This window comes from Psammomys obesus, unplaced genomic scaffold (assembly GCF_907164565.1).
Source record: "Psammomys obesus unplaced genomic scaffold, mPsaObe1.curated_primary_1811, whole genome shotgun sequence".
NCBI classification, from domain to species: Eukaryota; Metazoa; Chordata; class Mammalia; order Rodentia; family Muridae; genus Psammomys; species Psammomys obesus.
This window is the reverse complement of record NW_026585797.1, coordinates 27,594,790-27,615,053: the sequence shown is the minus strand read 5'-3', so window position 1 is coordinate 27,615,053 and position 20,264 is coordinate 27,594,790. Positions and strand designations below refer to the sequence as shown.

Here is a 20,264-nt window from a genome sequence, read left to right as displayed (position 1 = left end):
GAAAGACAGATATGGTGTGAATTCTCTTATATGTGGATATTAGCTGTTAGGTCTTCAATTATCAGGCTACATTCCATAAAACCATAGAGGACATTTATGGAGTCTGGGTTTATGGTGGAGGGATGGCTTTTCTGAGGAAGGAAAATAGAGCATATAGTTTGGATAGGTGGTGGCAGGGAGCCCCAAATAGAAATTTAAATGGAGAAGGAGAAGCAAGAGGGGAATAATGGATAAATTATAGGAAGGGAGAGCTAACACTAGGTACCATTTGAGGAGTCATATGGAATCGTACTATGTCGAAGCCTCTTTAAAGAAATCTAGTATAATTACCACATACAGGGACAAACAAGCCCCGATTCAACATCTCTTGCTGTCAGGAGGGTGCTGGAAATAGAACCTGGGTTCTCTGGAAGAACAGCCGGTATTGGCTGGTGAAACATCTCTTCAGCTACACTACTGTTTCCTGCCTCCATGTATCATTCCGTGAAGAAAGTCTGAGCGACATTTTAGGCGTTCCTCATATATTCTAATTTAGTTCATTGGGCATAACCAAAGGCACACATTCTCAGAGGTTAACAAATACCAGTAGCACATACCAGTATCTTCTGTCAATCAAAGTCTGTTATATAAATAATAGTATAATCATCTTTATATGAATAAACCTATTTTTAAAATTTAATTTATCACTTATTGAGGTTGTAAAACTAAAATCTCATAATAGGACATTCTTTTAAAAAATGTTTATTAGTAGGGTGTGAGAGGGGTGTGTGTGTGTGTGTGTGTGTGTGTGTGTGTGTGTGTGTGTGTGTATGAATGTGTTGTGAGGGTGAAAGTGTGTGTACAAGTGCTATCATGCATGGATATAGGTTAGAGAACAGCACTGTGGACTCTGGTTTCTGCCCACCTTTAACTGGGTAGAGGGCATTGAACAAGGCTGTTGCAGCATATGTTTCTACCCCGTGAATCACCTCGCTACCCCATATCCTTAAAGTTCTAAATGGTCTACTTACTTGAAGATGGCTTGAGCTTATCTAAAAGGATAAAAAACACAAGTAAAAGATTTCTATCTACATTTAGCATGCTAACTCTGTATCTTCTATTTTGCTCTTACAGTTAAATGGGAAAAATTAAGTATACATTAAAATAAGTAACAGAGGAGTATTTCATATTTTCCAATAGGTTTCTATAGAATATATGGAAATTTGGGAGTGTTGAGCTTTTTGGTTTACTCTTTATCTGCAAAATTTCAGCTTTTATCCACTAAGAGATGAATACTTAACCTAAACTGTTTTGTCTTTATGAGCTTTACAGAATCAAAATTCTGCCACTGTCTTTTCTAAAAACCCATTAATATTCACTAATAATTTGAATTCTCCAAGGTATGGATGAAAAGTGACATAAAATGTCACAAAGAATAAATTTACGGTTAATAAAAATCTCCACTTTATAAGTACATTTCTCCTTCTCCAATATAGCATGCCTTCTGAAATTATTAAAACATTTTCCAGTCCTATATATAAGCTTTCTTTATTCATAAACAAATAATATTCCATCATGATTTGGTGTATTGTGGGTGGTAACAGGATGTATAGAGAAGAGAGGAGAAGGGCGATTTTTCAGTTAGTATCCCCGACATCACACCACTTAGGCCATAGAAAGCTGTGCGTACCACGAAGCTGAGTACTATCTTAAAATAACAAGCTAATTCTTTACAGATTTCTATGAATTTATTTTAAGAAAATATAATTCTCGTCGAAGTCCTCAATCAGTCAAATTTAACATCTAATTTTAAATAATATTATAAAACCATATGAAGGGATTCTAACTCACGAGTATGATAAACGACAATAATATTAACCTTGCTAAATAGCAAAATTATGGAAAGAACTTGTAAATCGTAAAAGCAAACACAGTTTGATAGCTTTTCTGTGTCATGTAGCATGCTTTGGTAATCTTATTTTGATTGCCTCTAATATCATAGCTTTACTGTCAGATAAGACAGATTATCGCACAAAACCCCAAGCAGAACAGTACTGATCAACAAAGCGAAAAATGCCTGCTTCATCTTTTTAATGCTCAAATTCAATAAGCATGATGAAAAAGACAGCGTGTAAGCCGAAAGGGCCAAGAATACCTGTTTTTATAGACTGGCGCTCTTTCTCTTGATGTTCAGCTTTTTCTGGAGAGAAAAAAAATAACAATTTACAGGAGATGTGAATATGCTTGCAGCAGGGAGTGTGTCACATTTCGTGTGATCCTCCCTTGCACAGGAAGCATGCTCCTAAAACCATTTCCATGCAACCTGTAACGCGGGAAGTGCATTGTCAAAGACTATATTATAAGCAGGGTTAAATTCCTTCTCAGGGGACCCTGAGGACGTGATCTGTATGCAGCTGAAAGACAGTGTCAGGCGGCTCGCTCTCTTCAACCCTGTGGTTTAAGAACACAGCATGTCCAAGAGGAGAAATTGAAGAGAAGCTGCTTCCTTAGCGAAGATGGCCATGGGGGAGGGGGTCCTCCTCTGACCTTTCTGTTTTCAACTTTCCTTCTTTCCGATTAGGAAACCATTTAATTCAGAACGTTGACTCTTGTGAGTTCAGGACGTTCCATTGTTTAAAATGTAATCTAGACATGACGTACTCTAGCGTGCACCTCAGTTCACGTCCTTCTCATCACCCTGTCTTTCCAGGTCTAATCAGAAGCGTCACAGCTGACTCTCACTGGTTCCAGAGTGCGGCAAAATGTCTAAGCAACAGATGCCTAAGTCCTCTGAAAATATTCAGAGTAACACTGTTTTAAAAAAAATCTTCCTTTTATCAAACAAAGAATTCCAAAATTCCACGTAGTGATATATCTTGAAAGAAAGGGAGAATATTTGGAAACTAAGCAAAAGTAGAGCAGGCCACACATAACGACTCCCAAAGTTAATCTTGGGGCGTTGCCAGAATGTGCCTGTCTTTTCTTTCTTTTATCTTTGAACTTAGAGATCCTCTGAAATTGCTGGCAGTTTGCTCCAACATCACATACTAAACTTTGAAGAATATGGAAATATGTGAGCATAAGTTGCAAAATAAATTTGATACCATTTAAGAACAGAGTTCCATAAATTGAATTTACATAAATGTTAAGCTATATACTCAGGCAAAATAAGATGTAGAAGTCAATGTTCAAATATAAAACATAGTTAGCACTACAGATGTAAGATAAAATGACAAACATAAGATATATCTAACTATCTATCTATGTACACACACACACACACACACACACATACACAAAATATGTATCAGGAGTGCTAGGGTGCCTTTATTCTAATTAGCCTCTATAAATCCACATCTTATCTCCTGAGCCACCAATATGGTACCCCATTTTCTCTGTCACATTTGTCTTTAGATCTTATCACTTAGCTTTTACTCAGTGGTTAAACATATGTCATGACTTCATTTCAGCTTGTGCTCTATAAAGGCATTTCTCTGAGAAGCACACTCATAATTTTGACAGAGTATCAGACTTGTTTACCACTTGTGTGAATACAGTTAAATGTTCACTACCTCCTGAGTTCCGACAGAACCTTTTAAAGTATCCACCATTGCAAATTGAGTGTAAAGAAATGTATGACCCCTCTAGTTTTTAAGTTCGACCCAGAAGGAAATGTCACGATTTTAGTAGATAAATGGCAAAATGATTGGAAATTTGTGGTTTTCTAAATGCTAAAATCTGTAATGTAGCCTAAAACATAATATTTAATAATAAGTATAGTCAATAACAAAATTATTTGATTTCCCCTTGCCTCTTACTATGTAAATTTACATGATTTGCTACCCACTTCTTGCATCAAGTATTTAATTACCAATATTAACTTACCTGTTTAATATTAATAATACTAAGAGACCTTCCAGAATTTCTTCCATACAAATATTATAACCTAGAACCCCTGCTAGGATGTAGCCCATGGCAGCTCAGTATCCAAGTGGGTTCCCTAGTTAGGGGAACAGGGACTGGCTCTGACATGAACTCATTAGCTGGCTCTTTGACCTCCCTCCACCCCCTGAGGGAGGAGCAGCCTTGGTAGGCCACAGAGGAGGACCTTGCAGCCAGTCCTGAAGAGACCTGATAAACTAGGATCAGATGGAAGGGGAGGAGGACCTCCCCTATCTGTGTACTTAGAGGGAATGAGGGAGGGGGCTACAGCTGGGACACAAAGTAAATAAACTGTAATTAATATAAATAAAAATAGATAAATAAAAATATAAAACAAATATTATGAATCACTGATTAATAGTGAAACATAAGGAAGTTGAATCAAAGCCATTACTCAACATTAATTTATCATTTATACAGATAATTTAGTTATAGGTTGCACTAAAAAATGACAAAGAAAACAAAAAAAAAACAAAGAAAATAGTTTTTAAAATTAAGTTAGCAGGCTATTTTATTTGCTGGTTTAGGGCTTAACTGTGGAGAATGATGAAAAATAGATAGCATCTTGATGAGTACTAGCCACAGGACATTCTACATATGTATTTATTCTTAGTTTAAAATTTTCTGTCAGTTTAAAGTAAACTCGTATTTTTTTTCTGAACACTCTTATGTTAAAATAACAAATATAATTAATCATATTGCTTAGTGAAAAACTGATTAGAGATGTGAAAAACACATGACATTTAAAAATGATCTCTATATTTGAAATATAAATATGCTGAGATAGTTTTTTTTATCATCCTTAAATATCCACAATAGACTGAGTACTCTAGGATTGGTGAATGGATTAATATACCGCTGTGAAAATTAAAAGATAGTGTTATGAATCTACTCCACTATAAGAAGAAATAAAAGCAAACGGTCATGTGGAATGCAGTGTTCTCGTAATAACCTATCATTTGTATGGAATTCTTCCCCTTGAGTTGTTGCTTTATATGAAATGTTTGAGTCCTATCTATTTCATTACCTCAGTCCAAAGAAAAATGCTTCATAGATATTTTGTTTTAGAACAATTATAGCAATAAGCCATGGTTCTCTGAATGGTCAAAATGGCAGTATTTTATTCTAGGATTCAGAGAAAAGAGACTACATGGTTAAAGACACCAGCTCAAAATGAGACTCAGATGTTTTCTTTCTTTCTGAAAAAGTTTCCAAATTCAGAAATTCTGAACTCCTCTTTTATTTTTCAACCAAGAAATGATAGAAGCATTTCTACAAATCCCTCTTTAAGGCAGATCTTTAAATATGTGTAACCACACAGCTCTCTCAAGAACTCCCATGAAAAGAATCCTATGACCTGAGTTATAAGCAGGATAAAACTTCAAATTCTCTGATTTAGTTTAATTTTTTTTAATTTATTTATTATTGTACGTGCTTGTTCCTGGCTCATTGTGTATTTCATTCACACATACACACATACCATCTTACACATATGCAGAGAGAGAGAGATAGAAGTAAAGATAGACACATAGAGATAGGTAGATAGATGGATGGATAGATGGATGGATAGATAGATAGATAGATAGATAGATAGATAGATAGATGGATGATTGATAGAGTGAAAGATGATAGTGCCAGATGTGTGCATTATAGAGGTCAGAGGACAACTTTCAGAAGTTAATTCCTTTTATTACGGGACTTGGGAATTAGGCCCAGGTCATCTGGCTTGTATACTAAGCATTTTTACTCTTTGCCTATCTTATTGAACTAGATTTCTGCAGTTTTAAGATCTGAGAAAATGTTTTGGAAATAAAATAAAAGATCAAATTACAATACATTTAACATTTTAAATGGATTTATTAATAAATTATATGTAAGTTTGTTATTCACACTCTGAAAGAGTAATGTTAAGCCACTTTCTACGACCTTCAAATGAGTTATTGTAAAATTAGTTATTTTACAGACTTTTAGAATTTATGACATAAAAAGTATACATGATTCACCTGTGATATCTCAGTAATATATCTGCCTAAACAAGTAGTGAACAATAACAAAACCATGCTTATATCTAAGGAGAAAAGCTCATGGTTCCCCATCCTTAGACTAAGCACTATTAGCAATTAGTGAATGCTGAAAGAGGAAGATTTAGTCTTTCTCAGTGATGAGCCCCCTATTGTTTATCCAATATCAAGTTGTTAGCGCTAAACAAGCAACATTTAATAGAATCAGCAGGTTTTATTCATATATTTAGTCACATGTACATGTGTGTAAAACATTAGTAATCAAAGAAAAAGAGGTCATGGATATTAAAGTTAGGGTCACAGGAGAGGTTGGAGGAAAGAAAGAGAAAGTGAAAATGATGTTAATATATTTTAACTTAAAATTTTTAAATTAAAAACTATTCATATTTCATGCATACTTTTTCATTTCTACACATACCAACTGAAATTAAAACAAAGATTGTAAAAGTATCTCATACCTGTCTTTTCTGCTGTAACAGTTTTTACCTGCTTGATAACTTTTTGTTCTGTGATAGGAAAAAAATGTTAATATAAGAAGAAATAAAATATATCAATAGAAAGCAATGATGTATTCGAATTTTGATATTTTGTGTTTGCTTAAATATCAAAATAAAAAAGTTAGAGTTTTCTCAATAAAGAAGCAAACCATAAGTTATTTTAGATCAAATGAAAGGACAAGGAGATGTTTCCAAATGGAGATATTCCTTGTAGCTCTCTTGCTGAATTTTTAAAAATATAACTTGTTTCCTACTCTGCAGGTATGAACCTTGCTTTTTTTCCCTGTGACTTAACAGGGAAAAAAACTGATTTAACAGTGCTTATATCCATAGAGTTGTTGATATATATATGCATTTACATACATGTAATGGGGGGAAACATGGTCTCATGTGGTTCAGACTAGCTTTGAACTTGGTATATACCCGAGGAAGCCTTTGAACCCTCTTGACACCAGCTACCAAGTGTTGAGATTACACCCAAATGCATATTCCTCTGCACCCTGTGGGATCTCATACTGTAAAAATAAAGATGGATCAAACCAAACTGACTCAAATGCACTACATATGTATTTTCTTACATGCAATGTAAAAGTGTAAGCAAATGTTATCCTATCGTTTGTTTAAAAAAAAATATGCAGCCACTCCTGATGAGACCTAATTGACTAGGATCAGAAGGAAGGAAAAGAACCCCCCCCCCCACATCAGTGGACTTGGGGAGGGGCATGCATGCAGAGGGTGGAGGAAGAGAGGGATTGGGACGGGAGGAGGGAGGGAACCACAGGGGGGATACAAAGTAAATAAAGTGTAATTAATAAAGATTTTTTTAAAAAAGAATCTTGCCTAACCAATTCACAGGATTAAGTGGCACTTCTTGGGGTGCCTAGGATGAATAATATTCTACACAGCAACAAAAGGCTGAGGACTCTAAAAAGAAATTTTGTACTGACTCAGCTTAAATAAAAACTAGAAATCTCTATCCTTTAAATAAAATCTAGCTATCAAGTTGTTCTTGTAAATTCTGCATCTTTATCTTTAGAGTGTATTGATTTGATTCTATTTTCTCCAAAACCCAAAAGAAAGGAAGATAGTATAGAGGAGAAGGTGGGGAGATGAGGAAAGAGGAAAAACATGGATTTCCTCAGTGTTCTTGGAACATAGTAGGTCTAAGGTGATAGGAAATAATCTAAAGCATGACTTTTAGCACACTGTCTTGTCTTAAGTAGTAAAAGTCAAATCTGAATGAAGAGCCTTTCCACCTGGGAGCTTACTGGATACTCTTTATGATAAGCCCAGGTCTGCTGGGCAGGGCAGGGCAGGGCAGGCCATCTATTAGAATCCTACCATTGGTCTCTCAGTTAAACCAATACTGGGATGATGACTAAAATTGGAAATGTTCTTTAGAAGCTGAAGGCTGGAAACATGAGTTATCACAGGTGACTTTAGATCTGACTCCATAATCTTCCTTTTGATATAAGCAGAACAATGGCAGATAATTGGATGTGGCAATACCACCTAGGAAATACCTGGTTTACCATGGGGAGCAGCTTGCTCCAGTTTGGTGACATCCTGCTCTGAAAAGTAATAAAACACAATGTTTCAGAAATTTTAGTTTTCTAATGTGTATAACATAATGAATATTCTCTACGGCAGTCATAAGTTGAAAATAACAAATGTGGCAATAGGGAGAAATTATTTTCAAACTTTTATACTATCTTATCTCACATCAAAGACTTAAATGCTTTATTATATTAAAAAAGTACACATAAATCTTTTTATTTACATAGTACCTGTAACTTTCAAATCATGGGCTCTTTGCAAAGAATAAATGTAGAAGCATATATAAGCTTTCCAATTTTTGAAATGGAAAATGCTCTTTAAAGAGATTATATATGAGTTTTACAGAAGAAACTGCTGTACATACTGCGTATTTGGGGCTTCTCAGATGATGCTGAAATGATAAGAATTAATAAATTATCTGATAAATGAAATATTTTAAAACAACTAATCTAAGTTCTAAGTGGTATTAGGTATAACTAGCTTTAAAAAGTCCTCTATTTTTTTAATGCTGGGCCAGTGATATGTTTCAGTAGGTATGTGTACTTGCTGTCAAACCTGATGGATGACTTAAGCTGCTCCCCAGGAACCACATGACGGAAGGAGTGAGACAGTTCCTAGAATTTGTCCTCTGACCACAATTTGCTAACCTTGGCATGAGTATATGCACTCTCTCTCTCTCATCTCTCACTAAATAAACATAACTTTAAAAATTAACATAAAAGTCTGGTATTCAATACTCACCTCCAAAAAACAAAAAAATACCAAAAATAAAACATAAAAATGAACATTAATAAGCTCTGTTGCATGCAAATGTATTATTTGTAAGAACATCCAGACACGAGTTATGATTGGCTGCAAGGTAAACCCCAGTGAGGAGCGGAGCGACATGGGAAAGCTGCACATGCATCTAGGTTTGGAATCTTAGATTGGCTTATAAGAAAAGATTTTGATACATCATGTCTCATCATGAAGGAATGGCTTCCCAGAAGTTTGAGTGCTTTCAAAAACTGGCCTCAGGTCAGTAACTAGTTGGTACCACCACAAGGACTTAATCATGACAGTGTAAACTGAAAAATCACCCTGTTTTTAGGACAACATTACCGGATAATGAAATAATAGGGTTTGTCTGAGATGATTTCTTAATAGAATTAGTTATGGCTTTGAAGAAAATCAGACATGGTTGTTGGTATAATGTTCTTTTGAAATGTATACACCTTACCCTTGTTCATTCAAATGCTGATTTCTCTCCCCCACTCTCTGGTTTCAATCCGAACATTGCATTGTGATACTTTTTCTAAGCATCACCTGTCTCAACTTTGTGTAAACATGACAAAATAAAACAACCAGCCACAAGGTTGAGCAATAGAGAGGAAGGAGTAGGCGGGAGAGGGGAGGAGCCAGAGGACAGGAAAGAGTGGAAGAGAAGGGCAGGAGGGAGCTGGGAGAACAGAGGCAGGAGGAAAGGTCTTGGAACGACGTGAATTGGACCTAATATATCACAAAAAGCAAGTATAATGTGGGAAATCTGAATGGTAGAAATTATGTGGTAGAAACTGACATGATCATACTTGATTTCAAAATACCCAGAAAAATAAATGATATCTTCTGGAGTCATTTCCAAATTTAGTATAAACCAGTGGTTCTCAATCTGTCCATCAATCCACTTGGGGGGGGGGGTGTCACATATCAGATATTTTACATATCAAGTATTTACATTATGATTCATAAGAGTAGAAAATTATAGTTATGAAGTATCAATAAAATGCTTTTATAGTTGGGGTCACTATAACAAGGGGAACTATATTACAGGACCTCAGTATGAAGAAGGTTTAGAACTAGTATAAAGCCAGGTTATAGACATATCTTGGTAACTGGTAATCTGGATTTTACTTGGGTACTGGGAAATATTATTGGACAATAGAAAGAAAATCACAAGGAACTGAGAGACCTTAAGTTGGTTAGTAGCCAGTAGAATTTCAGTATGAGGGAAATATGCATTCTAATACTATTTAACATATTTTACCTGATTTTGCTTCCTTCTTAATTTGTGGCTCTAAAAAGAGAAAGATACAGAAGGAAATAATAAATTAAAGCACAAATTATCATTGCAATTACTTTGTATTCACTCAGCTCCTTAGAAAATGAGGAATTTTCTAATAATTAATCCATATTCATGGTGCTTTGTTAAGGAAGAAATATTGAACACAGTAGTTAGAGACTCACTATACCCCTGTCTGTCATTAAGCTGTTGTTTCAAAATGTGCCTCGGGGAAACAGATAGTTGAAAGTTTATTTAAATCTAAATTATCTCCTTAGTTTCAAGCTGCTTAAAAGAAATATCTCCAAAAAAACATTAGACAATTCATTCCAACAACAAAATTAGAAGAGATTGTTTGAAATAAATATAATTAATATGTGGTTAATTTAGAAATTCAGGCACATACTATTATGGTTTGATTGTATCCCCCAAGGACAGGTTGAGTTCCCAGCATCAATACCCTCAAAGTGACGTTATTTGGTAATTAGGTTCATGCAGATGTAATTAATTAAGATGAGGTGCAACCTTGTTAGGATCAGGTGAGTCTTCATAAGAGATAGAGAGGAAGAAGGTTGACATGTGGCAATGGAGGCAGAGATTGAAGTGATGAATTTAAGTGCCAACGAATGCATAAATCCATGGTAACCACTAAAGAAGAGTCAAGGAGGACATTTCCACTAAGCTGGGAAAAAGAGTGGCTCAGAATTGTGGTGGAACACACTCGTGTAGGAAGCAGTTTGAAGTGTCTTATTCCATTCATGGAAACTCACAGATTGTATTAGGTAGTGGAATACTGCTGTAGCAATTGCAGGTATGGAACTAGTCTGTGGAAGACATAGTGGGGTGATACTGGGAGTTTTTTAAATACTTGAAAAGAGTGAACCTGGAATGCCTTGAAGAGGCTAATGCTTCCTTAATACTGACATTGCAGACAGTTTTTCAGATAATTAAGAAATAGTTGAGCATATACTAGTGTTCCAGTGAGTTAAGTATGTCACATGTGCCTACGACTCCTTGTATTATCTTCTAACTCTTACTTTCACCCGACCCTTCTCTCCTGGCTTCCCAGACTGGATATTGTAGAGATCCAAACAAAATCTCTTCTGTTTTGTTTTAGGTTTTTGTTTTGTCTTTTGCTTTGTTTGTTTGTTTCTAGAATAGCAAAAAAAAAAAAAAAAATCACACAGTGAGCAATAAATATGGAAAAGAAACCCACTCTTCACAGGACTGAATAGTAAAGGCCAAGACAAAAGGCAGTTCTTGGCACATTCTAACAGGGTGTCTTGCCACTGTGTCCTCTAGAGAGGAGGGGCATTGTGTCACCACGCCACAGAAGGTAGGAAAAGATAAGCATGCTAGGGAAGGCAGCCGAAACTGCCTTCATAACAGCCTGATTTCATACTTTAAATAGGATCCTTCACTGTCTAATCTCCAGTTTGTGGCCCATCTCCTCATCTGTCACTTTGATAATACCTGAGCTTTGAAAGAATACATTCAAACTAAAGTGTGTTTACTTCTGTGAATTTATACTGCATGCTGCTTGGAACAGAGATGCTAAAGGGGGCTCTGTTACTTTTCCTCAGAAAATGTGAAGCACTCTTGGACACTGGAGGGAAGAAGATGTTTGGAGAACAGTGTATTTTTTGAAAGACAAAGAACATCAATGAATTATGACACTTCCCCTTAATATGAAACCACTAATGAAACAGACATAAGATCAAATGAGGAAATGGATGATAGTGTGGAGCCTATCCTAAAGGACAGAAACAGAGTGAATATTCTCAAGAAATGAATTAAAACTTGTTTATCTATCACCCCTTAGTAATGACATCGAGATCAGAGATTAAGTGAATTGAACAGGTAGAAAATAGTAGATGTTGGAGTAATAAATATTTGACAAAGTATGGTATCAGTGTATTTTGCACATAGAAAGACATGAATTTAGGCAGGATAAGGGTCAGGCTTCAATAGAATAAAGTATACTCTAAAACCAAAAAGTATGGTTTAGTCCTAATCTCCAATACATCAAAAATGTTATAGTTGAAACATGCTTCTTGCAGATGTAATTAGGATGTAACAATGTGGGTGTAGGTAGGTCCTTCACTGACTGTGACTTGTGTTCTTAAGAGGAAAGCAACTGAGACAAAGATGCCTATGAAAAAGATGACCATGTAACCATTGAGGTAGAACTTGTTCTATGTTCAAAAGAAAAAGAAAAAAATAAAGGCATAGCAAGAATGCTGGTAAGCATTAGCAGTCCAAAAAGGAAAGGATGTATTCTTCTTGATGGGTTTCAAAAAGCAAAACAAACAAACTAACTAAAAGCATGGCTCAACCCACTCCTTGAATTTGTGTTTTTAGATGCGAGTAATGAAGAAGTAATCCTACGGTTACTGAAGTAATCCAGTTTATGGTTTTATAACAGCAATTCTCCAGCACGAGTGTATTCAACAAAAATGAACCAAATTTTTAACAGTTTTCATAGTCAGTAGCTTTGGATTCTTTTGAAAAAAATTCTGCTGCATACTTCCAACTATGGAAGTGTTCTAACTCAGGCTGGAAGAGAGGTATGAAGACAGATATTTATCTGATGGGAAGTCTGTACCTCCAAACTTCAGAGAAGAGGTTGTTGAACTGTAGAAACTTCTTATAGTTTTCATGTGTATGCTAGTATATTTTTCTAGAAATTGATATCTTAAATGATGCATAGCTTTGTTGTTTTCTTTTTCCCTCAATGAACAAAAAAAAAATATGTCTTTCTAATTATCCAAGTACATTTTTGATCTATGTAAATTGATAACCTAGAACTGCAACAAAGTCAGAAAGACAGTGGGGTTTTTGTTTGTTTGTTTGTTTTTTGTTTTTGTTTTGTTTTTTTAATAGGAGATTAATAATCTTGCTTATAGAGAATTGTTGTTTTGGACAGGAGCCTACCACAGAGGGCTGTTGAAAGACTTTACCCAGCAAGGTATCAAAGACTCATAGCCAAACTTTGGGCAGAATGCAGGGAATCTTATGAAAGAAGGGGGAAATAGGAAGACCTGGAGAAGAAAGGAGCTCCACAAGGAGAGCAAGAGATCGAAAAATTCTGGGCACAGGGGTCTTTTCTGAGACTGATACTCCAACCAAGGACCATGCATGGAGATAACCTAGAACCCCTAGAACCCCTGCACAGATGTAGCCCATGGCAGCTCAGTCTCCAAATGGGTTCCTAGTAATGGGAACAGGAACTGTCTTTGACATGAACTCAGTGGCTGTCTCTTTGATCACCTCCCCCTGATCATGGAGTAGCTTTACCAGGCCACAGAAGAAAACAATGCAGCCAATCCTGATGAAACTTGATAGGCTAAGGTCGGAGGAAGGAGGACCTCCCCTATCAGTGTACTTGGGAAGAGGCATGGGAGGAGATAAGGGAAGGAGGTTGTGGCAGGGAGGGGATGAGGGAGGTGGCTACAGCAGGAATACAAAGTGAATAAACTGTAATTTATAAATATATAAATAAATTTTTAAAAGTGAAAAAAAGAATTGTTATTTTACTTTTTAATGTTTTGGATAATATTTACCATAACATTTCAAACAGATGTGATATTCATTGTAAATACCGAATGCATTCATGAATTTATACATTAAAATACATACCTGACTTCTCTTCTTTTTTCACATGTGGCTCTAAAAATATAAGTAATAATAGTTACACAGTCATATCAATATCTTTTCTGCACATACATTTATTGTATATACCATCAATTTAATTTTAATATGTCATATTTTAATCAACTATATTTTCTTTGTTGCTATGGCAAAATAAGAGATACAGACAAAGGCCTTTACTCTCAATCACATGAATTATTATTATAATTTATAATAATCTATTCACTCTGTATGCCAGCTGTGGCTCCCTCCCTCATCTCCTCTCAGTCCCACCCACCCACAATCTTCTCTCCTTATACCCCTGCCCTAGTCCACTGATAGGGAAGGACCTCCTCCCCTACTCTCTGACCCTAGCCTATTACATATCATCAGGACTGTCTGGATCCTCTTTCTCTGTGGCTTAGTACAGCTGGGATACAAAGTGAATAAGATGTAATAATAATTAATAATAATAATAAAAATCTAAGCCTCCCCAAAAAGATTTATTGTGAGAAAAAAACTGGAAACATAAGCTTCCTCTTTTAGTGGCAGTGCTAAGGGAGATGGCTGTATTTCCAGTGAATAAAGAATAGAGGGAAATTTCAGCATAGCATAGTGTTAGAAATATAGTTAGATAACACGCACATAATAAGAAAGCAATCAGCTTTCAGCAAAATATTTAAAATGTGCTCAGAAAGAGAGATGTAAAAGCCATGCACGTAACACTTGTCATTTACTAACTTATTTATTCACTCATTGGACATGCACATAACATACGTGGTGGTTTAGGCTGTACATCTTTGCCTATGAAAAGTTGAAAAAAAATAAAGATTTTAGTCATGTAATGCTTATTGAATCATTAATACTCAGTATTTTAGAATGTCAGATATATCTCAAAAGAAAAATAAAACAATATAGACTTAATCTAGCCTTCTTTGCTGAGTTTCTATAACATTTTTTTTATTGCTCATGATAAAGATTCTATTTGATGATTCACTTAAATTATAGTACTCTTAGTGTAATTACATTTGTTAATGAAATTGGAATGTTCACCAACATTGGTGCAGTGTTAACTTTCTATATAAAGTTAAGAGAAAAAGCACACACTATTTAACTTCGACACCCACTAATTCTTAACCCACCATTGTGGTAGATGAAGAACCCAAAGATTTTAAGACTTCAATAGAATTATTAGTGTGTTATATGCCTTCAGTGATTTCTGCTGACTTGGAAACTCTTACTGAGTAGAATAAGTGCTCGCTGGGCAGTGTAAGGGTTAACAAACTTCTGTAGAGAGTCAGGTAGTCAAGATTGTCAGGTTTTAGGTCCTTATGTCCCACACATCAACAGTTTTAATGTACTAAAGGATTTTTGGAGGAATATATTAAATTATTAATAAAGCAATTTCTGAATTTCTCATCACCTTCAATATGATAAGTACAAACACTATTCTGCAATGTCCAATGTTTATCTTTTATTGAAGTGTTTAAAATATGAATATTAAAGTAAAAAAGCTAAAGTTTCATGTGCACGTGGAAATGAAATGTTCACAAGTTTATTGACCATACTTATAATATGAGTAATTATTTTTCCTTGCTTTAAAAAACAAAATAGTGTTTTCAAAAAAGTTGGGGTTTATTAACACTTAATTTAAGATAATTTAGGCAATTAGGACACAATTTGAGAATCATTAAATTTATGAACATAACATCATTTTCTGCATATTAAACATGAGGGTACTTTCTCTGAAAGAACTGCTAAAGGAATTTTATTAAAAGTATCATTAAATAAGTTAATTAAAGTTAAATAAAAGACATTAATATTGAATAAATAACAGGAATGGAATCTTATAAATTTTACAACACATAGTAACAGATTTAGGAATCATTTGGAATAGATATTTATGGTTTTATAAAATAAAAAAAAACATACACCTGTTTGTGAATCATCCAGGCTATGCCAACTGTTTGTGTGTCAAGAAAGAAGCCCTATCAGTCTACATCCATTCTTAAGGATTTCCAAATGCAGTTCCCAGAACAATACCATTGTATAGGAAGCTCACCCAACATATGCTCAATAAGAAATGTTGGCTAAGATGCTCAATCCTCATTCAAAAAGGCAAAGAGGATAGACATCAGAAGAGGGATCAAATAGGGAACAGGAGAGGAGCCTACCACAGAGGGCATCTGTAAGACTCTACCCATCAGGATATCAAAACAGATGCTGAGACTTATAGCCAAACTTTGAGCAGAGTGCAGGGAATCTTATGAAAGAAGTTGGAAATAGTAAGACCTGGAGAAGACAGGAGTTCTACAAGGAGAGCAACAAAACCAAAAACTCAGGGCACAGGGGTCTTTTATGAGATTGATACTCCAACCAAGGACCATTCATGGAGATAACCTAGAACCTCTGCATAGATGTAGCCAATGGCAGTTCAGTGTCCAAGTGGGTTCCCTAGTAATGGGAACAGGGACATGAACTGATTGGCCTGCTCTTTGTCCACCTCCCCCTCAGGGGGATGCAGCCTTACCAAGCCACAGAGGAAGACAATGTAACAACTCCTGACTGAGACCTGATAGGCTAGGGTCAGATGGAAGGAGAGGAAGACATCTATCAGTGAACTGGGGAAGAGGCATGGGTGGAGAAGAAGGAGAGAAAGTGGAATTGGGAGGGGAGGATCGACAGGGCTACAAAGTGAATAAACTGTAATTAATAAAAATTTTAAAAAGAAAAATAAATAAAAAAGAAATGTTGGATAGTGACCTCAAAGTTTGTCAGATGGTTTATCTGACAAAGCTTTATCAGATGGTTCTGATGAATAAATAGATTGCAAACTTTTATCCCAAAGAGGTATTAACAGTATTTGTGCTGTGCTATGATAAACTGTGTGTTGATGCCACACATGGCTATGCATTGGAATTTGTTGATAATCTCTGTTTAGAGTAAATAGAAAAAGGAAAATAAAGATGTCTTGTTGATGGAATCTCACCAGGAAAACGTAAGATTTGATGATCTCACATATTCAGTTAAGATAACATTGACCAAGTCTAAAAAAATCTATGAAAAGGCACAGGTGAAAAAAAGGCATTCATATGCCACTGAGTATAACACACACACACACCACACACACTCACAAACACTTACATATGTATGTATATGGCCTAAGTGGATGCGTTAGATGAGGTTCGAGTTTAGGCAGCAGTGTAAAGGAGGGCATGTGGAATGTTTACTGGAGAAAGAAATTTATGAGGCAGTAGTTCTCCAGCAACAGTAACATACTTGAAGGAAAGTGTGTCAATCAACACTTCTGTGCCTGTTGTTGGTGTCTGTAGACTTCACAGAGGAGGAGGCATTTTAATTTTGTTTCTCCATTGTCAGTTTGCTAAGCACCTCTGGGCGCTATCAGATCTAGTCCCAGGTGTCATGGGTAGAGTTTTACCAAGTCAGTTCCAGCTCAATTCCTCCAAATGATGTGTCTGAAATGTGCTTTGTCTCTAGCACTTTTGTTTTCTTTTCAAGGCTGGAGGCAACCATTGGCAACAGCAATACCCTATATGGTTTGAGGAGTTTCTTGAACTCTCCTGACCAACAGCTCAAATGTTGTTTCTCTGGCCTGCTGCCAGAGTTTTTGTAAAACAGTCAATGGTTCTTGAGTGGAATATTATTTCCTAAAGTAGCTTAACTTAATTTAAATTATTTAATATAAAATATATGCATGCATACAAATTGTGCTGGCTGGTTTTGTGAATCAACACTACACAAGCTAGACTCATCAGAGAGAAAGAAGACTTAGTTGAGGAAATGCCTCCATGAGATCCATCTGCAAGGCATTTTCTCAATTAGTGATCAATCGGGGAGGGCCCGGCCTATTGTGGGTGGTGCCATCCCTGGGCTGGTGGTCCTGGGTTCTAAACCAAAGCAGGCTGAGCGAGCCGTATGAATCAGGTCAATAAGCAGCATCCCTTCATGGCCTCTGCGTCAGCTCCTGCCTCCAGGTTCCAGCCCTGTTGTGACTTCCCTCAGTGGTGAACAGCAATATGGAAGTATAAACTGAATAAACACTCTCTCTCCCAACTTGCTTTTTGATCCTGGTGTTTTCATTACAGCAATTGAACCCTAACTAAGACAAGTTTCTACTAATGTAGTGGGATATTGCACTGATAGACATAACCATGGTTTTTTTGTTTTTGTTTTTTTGTTTTTGTTTTTGTTTTTTTTTTTTTTTTTGGAAGAATTGTAGAAGGAATTTGGAACTTTAGGCAAGAAAAAAAATCATCAAGTGTTGAGCCATCAGTTGGATGATTTGTAGGAGTTTGGAAGAAAAGAATGTTGAGAGCAGTGCAGAAGATGGAGGCATGCCTTGTGAAATTTTGGGGAAAGAAAGATTTTATCAGGGCCATTTGCTACTTGACTTCAGATTCTGAGGTTCTGTTTAGTTGAGGCTGACAAATCAAGTGCGATTAACAAAATATCATAACTACTAAAGTGAAAGCTTTATAATACTGGAATAATTGATGCTCGTTAGCTCAAGCTAAGAAGACACCAGCATCAATGAGGTGACATCTTCTGGGAAATGTTTTTATGAGAACACAGAGATGCTGTGTTCCAGAGGCAGTGAAAGTTGTACCTCGTGCTAGCCGCTGGACTTGGTAATGTATAAGAATCACCCACGTGGTACCAGTTTTGAAGGCATGAAGGGGTCATGGAGAGCAGCTGAGGCTTCGCACTATGACACCAGGAGAGGTCACTATCAAAGGTGGACCCTCAGTGGCAGTTGAGAGCCCAAGACTGGGGGGCTTATGCAGAGAAATTGACAGTTGGTACCGTGAAGAGATCCTGTGAGAGGCTATTCGTGAAAGTGCAGCCTAGTTATGGCAGAAGACCCCATCATATTAGAGTTGCCAGTACCATGGGATTGACACCAAGAAGAGCAGCAGCAATGGAGTGGAATCAGCTAGAGCCTAGAAAACAACTGTGTTTGCTACAGTGGGCAGAACTGGAGAAGTGATCCACACTCTTTCTAGGAGCCCATAAGATCGTAGTGGGTTCCAGACATTGGACATAAAGTTGTTTATATAAGTTTGGTTTTGCTTTGGTTTGATTGTGACTGTTCCATGATTTTTTCACCCTTGACCTAAGAAATTATTTAATTTTGATTTTTACAAGAGTCCACAGCAGAAAGACTGAATTTATAAAGAAATCTTGGATTATTAGAGTAGATATTTTAAAGAAATTGAAATTGCAAGGTGCTTGAATTTGTAAGGACTGTGGGACTTTTAAAGTTATTCATAGTTTTACTATGAGATCTTGGAGATGAATAAGAAAAGAATGATTGAGGCTTAATCATGATGTGTTTATGTGTCAACTTGACAAAGGGTCAGTGGTGATGATTTGTTTTGTGTATCAAGTTGACACAAGCTAGAGTCATTAAGCTAGGAGCCTCAGTTGAGAAAATACCTCCACAAGATCCAGCTGTAAGGCATTTTCTCAATTAGTGATCAATAGGGGTGGGCCCAGCACATTCTGATTGGTGTCATTCCTAGGCTGATGGTCCTGGGTTTGATAAGAAACCAGGCTGAGCAAGGCATATGAAACAAGTCAGTAAGTAGCACCCTTCCATGGCCTCTGCACCTGCTTCTGCCTCCAAGTTCCTGTCCTGGATGAGTTTCTGTCTTGAGTTTCTTTGGTGATGAGCAGTAATGTGGAAGTTGAAGCTGAACAAACACTTTGCTCCCCATCTTGTTTTTGGTCATGGTGTTTAGTTGCTGGAATAGAAACTCTAAGATACACACACACACACACACACACACACACACACACACACACACACACACACCACACACACTGTGCATTTCAAAAAGTGTTTTTTCTGTGTCTTTTCCCAATTATCCTTGTTCTTTATCTCCCTATCTTTTCTTTTCCCCAGTTTTCCTCCAACAACCCTGACTGAATAAGATACCCTCCACCATTTCTCATTTATGCCACACAGGACCTGAATCCTATTATCCCCTCTTGCTACAGACCTTTCTACCCTTACCCTGTTCCGTTTTTACCTTTTTACCTTTTAGGTTTCTTTAATACCTCCAGATTCTATATCTATAAAAATATTAGGTTACTGAAGATCTTTTCCCAGTCTGTAGGCTGTTGTTTTATTCTGACAACAGTATCTTTTGCTTTACAAAAGCTTTTCAGTTTCATGAGGTCCCATTTATTGATTGTTGCTCTTAGAGCTTGTGCTGTTGGTGTTCTGTTCAGGAAGTTGTCTCCTGTGCCAATGAGGTCAAGGCCTTCCCCACTTTTTCTTCTAAGTGGTTTAGTGTGTCTGGTTTTATATTGAGGTCTTTGATCCACTTGAACTTTAGTTTTGTGCAAGGTGATAAGTATGGATCTATTTGTATTTTTCTACATGTAGACATCCAGTTAGAGATAACCTAAGACCCCTGCACAGATGTAGCCCATGGCAGTTCAGGGTCCAAGTGGGTTCTATAGTAATAGGAACAGGGACTGTCTCTGACATGAACTGATTGGCCTGCTCTTTAATTACCTCCCCTTGATGAGGGAGCAGCATTACCAGGCCACAGAAGAAGACAATGCAGCCAC

General features: G+C 36.4%; 1 protein-coding gene across 1 annotated transcript in view; it reads right to left on the bottom strand.

Annotated features, from left to right (window-relative positions):
• Trdn (triadin) overlaps positions 1-20,264 on the bottom strand; it is a 350,576-nt gene that overhangs the window by 4,703 nt on the left and 325,609 nt on the right. The window contains exons 22-29 of the mRNA XM_055599238.1: positions 14,442-14,468; positions 13,674-13,703; positions 10,020-10,049; positions 8,361-8,387; positions 7,963-8,010; positions 6,401-6,448; positions 2,135-2,179; positions 1,011-1,031 (exon numbers count right to left, since the gene is read on the bottom strand). Of these exons, the coding sequence (XP_055455213.1) occupies positions 1,011-1,031; positions 2,135-2,179; positions 6,401-6,448; positions 7,963-8,010; positions 8,361-8,387; positions 10,020-10,049; positions 13,674-13,703; positions 14,442-14,468 (276 nt within the window). The remainder of the gene's footprint in view (positions 1-1,010; positions 1,032-2,134; positions 2,180-6,400; positions 6,449-7,962; positions 8,011-8,360; positions 8,388-10,019; positions 10,050-13,673; positions 13,704-14,441; positions 14,469-20,264) is intronic.